Source organism: Papilio polytes, unplaced genomic scaffold (genome assembly GCF_000836215.1).
Source record: "Papilio polytes unplaced genomic scaffold, Ppol_1.0 DF823991.1, whole genome shotgun sequence".
Lineage (NCBI taxonomy): Eukaryota > Metazoa > Arthropoda > Insecta > Lepidoptera > Papilionidae > Papilio > Papilio polytes.
In genome coordinates, this window is record NW_013525213.1 from 2,810,877 (window position 1) to 2,822,403 (window position 11,527).

Genomic DNA, 11,527 nt, shown 5'->3' on the forward strand with positions numbered 1-11,527 from the left:
AATACGGTTATTTTCTTAACAGATATATCATTTGATTTCTAGGACACCATTGTAAAGTGATGTCATAAAAAGCAAAGCACTCAAGGTAACAAAGAGGTAGAAAGAAAATATCGTTTCTTCTAAGACACGAGTAACATATATGATGAAGTTAAACTTTATCAAAGTACAAAAATGATTACAAAAAAAAAATATACTTTTACATATAAAAAGTTTACAGAAGTACATTGTGATCACGTCCTTATGATGTTACACACACGCAACACAGACACATGTGAGTTCAATGCAGGCGAGTACAGTCGACTACACAACTTTTACACTCAACCTCGGTCGAGCTATATTCAAACTTAAAATAAAAGCTTAAAGTTAAAATTTCCTTAAAATTAAGCTTAACTAAAATGCATTTTTAAATCATAGTATGTACGTCATCTTGTGTTTAAATGAGAATGACGAATAATCCAGGAATTATAAAATTTAATACGTGACAACCATTTTTAATAGAAATGACAAGTGACATTAGTTTCTTCTTTTAAATATATATTCTTTTTAATCATAAACATCTTGTTAAAAAATAGTTTTCTGGTAATATTTTAGTAGAGTCTGACATTGGCGTAAAATAACTTACTTTGAATCATACTAATATTGTAAATGCGAAAGTTGAGATGGATGAATATTTGTTAGAGTTTGTAGCCTAAAGGGCTGAACGGATAGGAGTCTGGAAGAACACATAGTTTACTCACTTTTTCTTTTAAATTCCACGAGTCACCAGCGAAAGCTAATATATTTATAAATGAAACAAAAACAATTTTCAAATCGTTTATTACAAAACATACAAATCTTGCTTTATTTACACTACAAGTTTATACACTTCTTATATACTTTAAATGAAATAAAAAACATTAAAGCAGAGAGCATTTTTAACAAATTTTTGTACTTAAAGCGTCCTTCCAATATCCTTACAAGCGTCGGACCTAACTGGTTATTAACTAAAAGCAAAACAACAACATACTTTAAAATAAAAAGTTGTAAATGTAATTTCGCGAAAAAAATACCATTACGGAAATAATATTTTCACTTTTGCAGAGCTCTGTACTTCCGCTACGAATTTACAGGCAAGACGTTAAACGCTGTATCAGTCGTGTCTGTCTGTTTGTCTGTCAGTCGTCGACGTCGGACTACTATACGTCGTGGCTTTGCTTGACTTTTAATTTGAATCCTTGCATGTGTTACGACTCTGTAAATCGTTAATTTTAGTTAAAAACAAAATTAATTGAGTAAAAAAAGCAATTTCAGAATAATTACTTGAAATATTTACAAATTTATACACATTACATGCATTACTTACACGCATTAATTATTGAAAAATAAGTTTGTTTACTTATCCATCAGTGAATTAGAATAATGGGAATCAAAAATAGCAAAAACAAACAGCTGACAAAGTAATAATTCTACTTCCATCTAGATTTCACAAATTTTTAATTTAATTACTGCTTAAACAGAATTGTAACATCCCTTCTCGACATAATTTAATGCCCTTTTGAAATTAACTGACCAAATAAGATGTCAAATGCCTTATTTAACATTACATATCTGTTGCTCTTTTTTCTTAAGTATTAGAATTAATATTCACTTAAAAGTTTGTACATTTGCGTTGCATTTGTTTTCAATGTTACGTTTTCATTAATAAAAACACAGAATTGGTAATTTATAACCTAGTATTATAAAATAACACAAACCAATAGATTTCTTTTATGTTGTTTCTTACAGGGTCGTGTAATTAGCTACAGAGTGATTATTGCATACGATGTTAAACCTCGTAAAGCTAATAAAACGCATTCATCTCCTGCTGCCAGTCGACGTTGCCCTCATGTACAGTTCGTAATGAGCATAACGTCGAGATTAACACAATCGTCCAGGCGCTATGAGCAATAAATATGGTAAGATTCATGTTGTAGTGCACTTTTTTACGATTCCGTAACTCTTTATTAGTGATCGTTTCACAGAAACGTCATAATATATTTAATTTCTAAATGATGTTATTGTTATGCATCGTTATTTTTGTAATTGCTTACAGCGCCTGAGAGATTTCATTAGCAATTATTCTAATGGTAACTTTTGCTATTAATAAACTGAGCTAAACATTAAAACTATAACTAAGGGTAACTACGTGAGGGTAATTGCACAATTTGCTTAACTACATAATTACATTAACTAATTCAGATAAATCGTGAGCACTTAATTGCAGATTCAGTGCAGCCGTGCGCGGTGTTGATCTGTAAGATGAGTTCGTTACAATCTACTTTTTGCCCGCGATGTAGTTGCCCGCCTCGTCTTTGTAGAGGTCCTCGTTAATGGCGTAGTACGCGGGTGATGTCTGACAGTCCACCTGCAAAGACGGAAGAAAATTAATTAATATCTGCAATATATAAGTCTAACTAATTGCTATTTTTTATTGACAGGAGTAAGAAATGATTCTGTTGTCGGCAGGCGCTAAACGCATTTAACATTGTTTAATGAGAAGAACTTTAACATCAATAAAATCACAGAAAATTGTTACAAGTATATAAGTATTTTAAGGAGCTGACCTTGTAGAACCAATCACAGACACGGGAGCGCTGGTTGAAGACGGTGCCGGGCGCGCATAGGAACGAGTACATCACGTTGCCACCGATGCTCGGCACACACCAGTGCCACACCTACACACATATATATTACAATACTATCTAAACTAGGATATAATCAAGAAGTACCACTATATTAAAGAAAAAACCTGGCAAGATGTCTCTGGATCGGCGTAGTACCCGGGTATTTTGTCATCGCAAGTGAACGACAGACCTTTGGGGACCTCTGCAAAGTCTGGGTAGTCCTCGCCCGGTACGTATCCATCCAACGCCTGCAGTAAAAATTATTAAATATAAACGTAGACTTCCACAACAGAAGCACGTGTTTGCGCGCTTCCTCTCGGCCACGTTATCTTCTAACATGAGGTAGTTTCATTGATAACAGGTCTAGTGTTATTATTTACTATAAAATGTACTACATCGTTTCGTCTTTTCATTTATTTTTTAATACAGATGTAATCTTGCCTTGAAAATTTTAAAGTACAGTGGAAAATAAACTTTGCAATTGATCCTGTATTAAATTATTCCTAATCGAGTTAAATAGAACACAGAAAAATACAATTGTATTCTTTTTATCAAGTATTTTTGTCCAAATTATTCGACGATTCATTGTAAATCATTAAATTCATGCTAAAAACAGCAATAAACATGAAAAACCACAATGGAAATTGACGTTAAAACTTCCCACGATACTCGACCGAGTGTCCTTTGATACTTTTAATTATCAAAGTAATTACCTTGTCTTTGTAATAACATAATTTAAGTGGATTCAGTTTTATTACTGACGTGTGCTTTTTGCTGCATACATACAAATCGTTCAATCAATCATTTTCAAAAGGATGTAATCTAAGTTAATTAAACTTGATTGAATCAATTATGGAATAATGAGTTATTAAGTATAGAAGCAATGTAAGATATTAAAGCTATATAAATCATAATTAAAAAATTATGACAATTCTTAACATAAGTGCACCCGTTGATGTCTTTAACTAGTCATTTCACGTCAAAAGAAATTCAACAATTTGATTGTCACAAAAACGTATTCCTTATTACGTTTACGTCTGGATAAAATGTGTGAAGAGTGTATGAAGGTTTCTGTATTTTGTAAATTAAAGTAAGAAACGCATCTGCAAACTTCAATCTATTGCAGTTGTTTAGATATTGTAAAAATACTTACGGCGATTGAATGATCAATAATGTAGAGTATGACGGCGACTACGCCGACGGACGACAGCCGAAGACCGCACACTCTCTGCTGCATTGTTCGCTTGATGATTAGAACTGGTCTGAAGATGTGCTGGAAATAAAGAAAATTTAAGTTAAGTAACTGACAATCAAAAGTTTAAGGACCGTAAATACGAAAACAAAACACATTCGTTAATTTTCTATGCGGTGGCATTTAGCGAACAACCCATTTGTGTAGCAATTAATCCTCTGTCGGACTCATTTAAGAAATATACCAGAACTAGAATTATATAGTGAACAATATTTTTTCACTGGTAACTTCTCTAAAAGGTACTATGTTAGTTGTCAAGTTTAGTACCACCTCATGTCCTTGTTTTAACTTGGTATAAAACATTTTACAAAATTGTAATAAGCTCCATCTTTTGTTATAAACATGAATTAGTTATTTAAATATGATTCAGTGACATCTATTGGCAATTCACTTAACCATTAATTATATTAACATGTGGCTTATTAACAGATAACGTTAAAAGTATCAACTATGCTTCGTCTATGTATTATTGAATCTCTTTGTGCGGACTCTACCACTATATCAGAAATTTCTATATAAAATTTTAGAATGAACAATTCTATTCCAACAAGGACCTCATAATTACTTAATAGCTTTGCAATCAATGAATAGAACAAAGGTACAGAGTAAGAAAAAACTGCTTAAACAATCGTAATTGACTCGTTATTAAAACATAATAACGCGTGGCTTTATGTCATGTTACCGAATACATACACATTTGTACACTTGTAGACACTAAGAAAGTTGCTAGGACCATAATTTTATTTTCATCCCTTCCTATAACTTTCCGATAACTATAACATGGAATGAGGAGAGTATTTGACAGCGGAAGAATAGGTAAAAAAAGGAAATATCCTTTCTTGTTTCTCCATTACTCTATGCAACAACAGTAGAAATGGACTAAGTTCTTTTTTGCAGATGAGAGTCTATAGAATCAGTGGTCATTGTTGACCGGTTGTTGGTTTACCTTCCCAATAGTTATATTCTAACTTAAACTTTAAAAACGTTATGGTTTATTATGTTTAATCATATCTCATTAGTCTTGAGATCGCCATCTCGCCGGCGGCGGCGCGGGGCGGCCAGCAATAAACAATGTGGTAACCATCGTTGCAGACCGTGGGAGCGGCCATCCACAATGGGATTACGCGCTATTTTGCAAGGTTATTACACTGCTGACCCCCTTTAACTATCTTTAGCGCGATGTATACTACTTAATGGAGCAGCAAAGTTTCTACATACACTAAATATTGTTGCATTTTAATTGTTGTGTGAATATAATGTGAACGCAAAATAAAAATTAAACTAATTCTCATAATTTATACTGACAAGGGCGTTGTAGAAATAACTACCGAAAACCACGCCTTTGTAATGCATTAAAACATTGAATTGAATTTTAGAACTTGTACGGAAGACTGAAAATATAAAGTCATCTAAACTTCTCCTTTGAGAAACAAGTGGTGGCTGATCCATAAAAAAAGTTTCTTGATTAACCGTATTTGTGCATTAATTGTACAAAGGTACAATTATGATATCGTAAAGTTTTAATTAAATTTCAATGCAAAAGTATGCAGTTGTAAAGTCGTAAAATTCTTACGTGTGTCTGTACCGTGTGACAATTCCAAAGATGTCACGGCCGACGCACTTGGAGATGTTCAATTTGCGAAATTCAGTGCAAATGTGTACATTAAACACATCGTTAAGTTCAAGGTTAATCTATAATCTTGGAATATTTTTAAAAAGAAAGAGTAACCTTCCACATGTTGTTATTTTAAAATGAAACAACGATGGTCAACGTTCTGATCGAACGAAGTTATTCATTAAACAGACCTTTATTTCTTAATGTAGACACTAAGGGAGATAGTTTGTGTACATACAATGAGCATTATGTGTACATTAAGTTTTTCCAGTCCTTAGGAAGGCCGTACCAATGCACCAATGTTGGGCAATGAAAGACAATTTGTCGGCGAGAGATCTCACGCGGGCGAAATTGCCGCGTGTTACAGCCGTTTTTATCACTTCCACGTTCATTTGTATTTGTTTTTGTCCGTCTGTTTCATTAGCCCTGAGCAAATTGTTAGACTTGTAATCATTACGTTGTTGCTTTGATAGGTTTCAGTGGTATTGTTATACAATATGCTATCGGAGATGTCGCAACAAGAGAAGAGTAAAATGTCATATTTTAGCCGTAAAAAGTGTAACAGAAAATCTAGCCTTGTGAGCTTATTTCTTACTAATATTATAAATGCGAAAGTTTAGATGGATGTTTGTTAGAGTTTGTAGCCTAAACTGCTGAACGGATCTCGATGAAATTTGGCATAGATGTAGAACACAGTCCGGAAGAACACATAGATAATCTGGAAGACTACGTAAGGTACTTGCTTTTGTTTTTTTTTTAACCACGCGTACGGAATATTGAAGGTATCAGGATCATAGATTACCTAAAAAGAAATCTTTGAATACACGAAAACTTTTTCTAGAACAAAATTAAAAGTCATCTTCATTGGTACAGCCAAGTACAGTTTATCACGACAACCAACAATACGCAATGCTAAAATTATGCTCAATTTTCGAAATTAGTTAGTTTAGTAACCTTAAAATTTGAGTGTCACATTTGGTGACCTCGAAATGTACGCTTGCGTTAGTATCCGGCGTATCTGACAAATGTACGAGAGTGCAAATAAAACAATGTATTTTATGTCACCGTGATAATGTAAACATCAGTGTGATCATCTTTACAGTGATAGTGCCCGCTTTAACATCTTAGCACGAATGGGCCGGCACGCCCGGTGAAATACCACGACCACACAGAAGACAGGCGTGAAAGAGAAGCAATTCCGCGTTTCGTCTGATGAGTGTGGTGCTGGAGGCCTAATTTAAGTCCCTTTCTCTTTACCACCCTTTTCTTACAAGAAGAGGTTGGGAAGAGGAAGTGGATTTAACGGTGGAGGAGATGCATAAGAAGGGGAAATATCCTCTCTATGTGCATCTCCTCCTCCGTCGTATAAGGGCAACGCATCTGTAATTGCGGATGTCTATGGGCAGCGGTTGCTTCGCCATTTTGGCGGTTTCAGGTGGCCGATTGCTCGTTTGCCATCTTATGTTATAAAAAATAATCGGCAGTTTAGAAATTAACTAGTTAGATTAAATTATCTTATGAGATGAACTAATACGAATAAGTGTTAATTATGGCATTAATACACTAACCTAACATATCAAGCTTATAAAAATTACTCTATTGTTATCATCTATTGCCAATTTAAAATACTAAATCAATAAGCTTTCGCCCGCAACTCCATCCGCGTAGAATTGAAAAAAGAAACGAACGACTAACCGCTACATCTATTTTATGGAGTCCGTTCAGCAGTTTAACCCACAAACTCTAACAAACATCCATCCATCCATTTAAACTATCGCATTCATAATATTAGTAAGATTTTAAGTATCAGTCCCACCAAATTGTAAATTGTCTTATAACAATCGAACGTGTAAAATATGTGATGGAAATATCGGATTTTGTTCCCTTATCTGACTGTGACGTTTTAAGCTATCTGAACATCTATCAGTTAGTGTTGGGACAGACCCTTTATGTCTTATTTAGATACTAAATTAACAATATTATCTTCAACTATGACATAGGTCAGTTAGAGAGGAAGCAATGCCACACTGACCGCATACCGCACGGCAGCTGTGTGGTGTGGCAGTGACATAAGGGAACATGAGGTTTATTATATCATAAGGAGAAAATAATTATATAAAGTGGATTTTACTGAGAATGATATTTGAATATATAATATATTGTACTCGTAGAAATAAGTGTAACAGTGGTAGAGCCCGCTTTAACATCTTCGCACGAATGGGCCGGCTCGCCCGGTGTAATATTAAAATTACTACTAGTGAAACAAGACATATAGCGAGTAAATTCGGTTATATTTATTGAGAGTTCATTTGTTTTTACGAATGAGTTGTAGTTAAAAATAGATCATATTCGTGTTTTCTTTTAATTTTTAACCTAAGTTGGCTGATAGACAATTGAATAACTCTTAGATAATTGTTATAAGCGCAAAGCAACGACACGAGTTCTCTGTAAATAACATCGATGTTACGTATACAATCTGTTGAGAATCGTTACACACTTTGTGTTTCTTTTTAATTGACGAAACGCACAACTGTTTACCTCGCTTTTTGTGACTGAATGGCCACTGTTTGCATTAAAGAGGCATTTACAGATTCACCGGGCTTGTGGTGGCCGAGCGCAGATGGCGCTTAGCCTAAACCTCGTTTATGAGTAACAAAGCTCGAGGGCTCCCTCAGGAGCCTCGGGACGAACCGTTTGTCGTTATTATTACCGGATTTGGTTACCACGCTATGATTCCTATCTTATATGGAGGCGCACACTACTCGATTCTTTGTGCAACTAAACAGTTGAATTGCCTGCGAAACAATCGGCAACCGCGCAACAGTTGTGCGACAGTTTGGTCAACGATTTGCGCCCGCTTTTATTATAAAATGACATTAACGGTCAATTGCTGAAACGAATCTTTAACATTTCGCTTAATGATATTTACAATTTGACAGTTAAATTTTAATTAAATTCACAGTTTAAGCGTGGCCTTATCACTTAAGGCGGTGTTACATATGTCGTTTCAATAATCGTATTCACTGTAATAAATTATACGCGGTATTTTATGACCGTATTTTAACTTATTTCTTGCATGGTATTTTTTTTTTTTATATAATTATAGTTCCGTGTGAGTTGATTTCGTATCTCTTTTCAGCTGAATAAACTGCGTTGATTATAAAGTTAATATCTTATATAAGTGTGGTATATTCTTCAGGCGGTGTAAGTCGTCGCTCGTGCGTGTTGTGCGGGGCGTAAGGAAGCGGACATAGGAAACTGTGTACACGCAAATAATTTAAAAACGTACATAACTATCGCACTAGAATATGATAGAGTTTTCTTGTTTGCTGGTATGTTTGTAAGCGAATTTGAATATGTAAAAAATTCTTTTTTTTTTAAATAATTATGTTAACGAATATCAATTCGATATTTACTTCTACTAACTATTTTAGTTTTGCAACAATTTGATCAAATCCACACAAAGCTGAATGTTTACTTTTTAAAAAAATGATTTAAAAGATTAGAAGCTTTTCTGAAAGCTCTTAAAAAGTTACGGCGTTTAACCATCGATATATTTTTTTAACCAATAAACCGTTAAATATTTTCCTACTCTATTTACAATATTATTTATTTATTACTTTTAAAACTGAAACAAATAAACGAAACATTTAATTCAATTACTAATTATAAAACGAATTATTCTTAAAACGACGAAAGGAATTTGATTTAATGTTTTCGGTTGTAATTATATTGTCATAGTACATACCTAGACGTCGCTGTGCCGGGCAAGTGGTGCAGTCGGGCAATTCAGGTAAGACGGGAACTAACACAGGGCGCTCGCTCGCACACAACGCAACTGACCCTACCCGCCTGCCTCCTGACAATATATACCGTTGTGGAGCATAGCGTGGATAAGACATATGTACACAAAAATGTAATACCACATTCACTTTATCAGAGCCAAAAATTGACTAATTAGTTAATATGATTTTGGAGTACAGGTTACTAGACGCATTTCGTTTTTCTAGCTTGCTTTATTAAGGCGTTTTGCTTTAAAATATTCAATTATGTGTTAATTAAAATTATACGGTCTCATCCTTCTCTTTCGTTGTTTTAAATCCAACCTTAAAGGTGGTTATGTTAATAATTTATTAAAGGCACTATCATATGTTTATACGATTGAAAATTTGATATGTGGAAAGGCTTAAATTTGTATCTAAAATCCAAAGTTTGGTGTTTGTCAGTATTTACGAATAATATGTTACTCACAGTGACTTACAAAAAATATACATTTCTAATATATTTTAATAAAAAAAAATGTTCCGACTTTATATTCGTGAATAATAAAATCTCTACTTCAATTATCTGTAAGTTATATTGTATTCTAAAATTGTTTCTGTATATATTATTAATTCCACGTGTTACATTAAAAGTCGTATCCATATTATCTCAACGCGTCTCCCACGATCCCCAGCCGCGGAGGATGGAGTTACAATTATCTTTGCGAGAGACAATATTAAGTTAAGTGGCGACAAAATTCGAACTCTAATTACTACAAATATATTGAATACCTTCTCTACTTTTTACACGTGCCTTTGTTTTATTACAGTAAAGTCTCTGCAAGTTATGGGTTCGAATCCCGCCATGTCCATGTGTTTTTAGATTTCATCATCATCTTCCTCCTTACGTAGTTTTGGCGCAACAGGTTTTTGTCTTCAACATAACTCTATCAAACGTCATCTCAGTTATCATTCCCTTCTAGATCATGTCACCTTTCACGCAATCCATCCATCTATTTCTATGACTACCTCTACCGATGTACAACAATCATAACTAACGTTCTCCTTGTAACATGCGATTCATCCATGGGGATAACGTGCCCATACCATGCTAACCTTTTACTCCTGACCTTCTCTACTACTGGGGCTAATCTCAAACTTCCTCTAGTAGTTATACTCATTAGGAAAACGCATAGACTGCATTTTATATTATTTTTAATTAAACGCGGGCAAAGTCGCGAGCACCAGCTAATCAATAAAATTGACGTATTGAGCTTAATTTAGCTTAACAATAACTTAAACATAACATAGCGTAGCTAAAACAGTATTTGAAAGTTCATTTTACAGCTATTCTATATACGAGTAAGTTGACAATGATCTGACTTGATGGCATTGTTTGATTTCCACATACAGTGTAAACCTAATCTTATATGTCACGTTGATAATGACCCAGTGAACACGGCGAGGAGTTTAGATAGAACTGTACACATACATGCCTTCAAAAAGCAATGGTAATAGAGTTAAAAATAAAATAGCCTTATTATTTTTCCCCTTGGGGACTAGTGTCCAAATAAGCGTGGCGCCCTGTGTAATGGATCACCAGGCCCACGCCCCACAACAAAAATATACAAATCTTACTATAAACGAAAAAATATACAAGTAACATTTAGAGAAAATAAAGTAGAAATTGAATCTATATGTGAGGCGTTGGTGGGTAATGTGTATTGTGTTATGAGTAAGTGTTTGAAGTAATGCCTGAAAATTGACATGATCAAGGGAGTGATGACTGTTGATGGTAGAATAACATGGCTGACGAAAGCTTGTTACGCTTTACGACAGTAGAATAAAGACGGGTAGATCGTTTTTTAATATAATATTAACATGTTTATCCCAGGCATTATATCCCACGGAATTAGTATTACATTTCATCTACTTATAATTTCGTAACATGACCTTTATAGTTTCCATAATATAGGTCGTTGTAAAAATGTGACATCGCTAAGGTCGATGACACGATTAGATGGTTACGGTGGTTGCATCGCAACAAACGAATTTAGTAGTAATTAAATAGAACCTTTAGAGCGTTCGCACATGTGAAACTAAACTATCGCACAACTGTTTAGTCTTGCTTTGATTCCTATCAGCTTAATGGAGGTGCACACTATTCGATTTTAAGTTGTGCTAAACAGTTGAATTGACTGCGAAACAATTGTGAATCGCACAACCGTTGTTCTGACTCAGCGATATTCAAGTAAAT

General features: G+C 34.2%; 1 protein-coding gene across 1 annotated transcript; it reads right to left on the bottom strand.

The window, feature by feature from the left end:
• Positions 1 to 800: 800 nt before the first annotated feature.
• Positions 801 to 9,345, bottom strand: LOC106101323. Its single transcript, XM_013280502.1, has 5 exons — positions 9,258 to 9,345; positions 3,796 to 3,915; positions 2,768 to 2,890; positions 2,583 to 2,693; positions 801 to 2,383 (listed from the first exon to the last, which is right to left on the bottom strand). The coding sequence occupies exons 2-5, from the start codon at positions 3,877 to 3,879 to the stop codon at positions 2,294 to 2,296; spliced, it is 408 nt and encodes a 135-aa protein (XP_013135956.1). The 5' UTR covers positions 3,880 to 3,915; positions 9,258 to 9,345; the 3' UTR covers positions 801 to 2,293.
• Positions 9,346 to 11,527: the final 2,182 nt, after the last annotated feature.

Bases quoted from the DNA above. Each gene is read 5' to 3' on its own strand.
- LOC106101323 (XM_013280502.1), bottom strand. From the start codon at position 3,879: ATGCAGCAGAGAGTGTGCGGTCTTCGGCTGTCGTCCGTCGGCGTAGTC. The intron at 2,694-2,767 runs GTTTTTTCTTTA...ATATGTGTGTAG, and splicing joins ATCCAGAGACATCTTGCCAG to GTGTGGCACTGGTGTGTGCC. The intron at 2,384-2,582 runs GTCAGCTCCTTA...CCGTCTTTGCAG, and splicing joins TCTGTGATTGGTTCTACAAG to GTGGACTGTCAGACATCACC.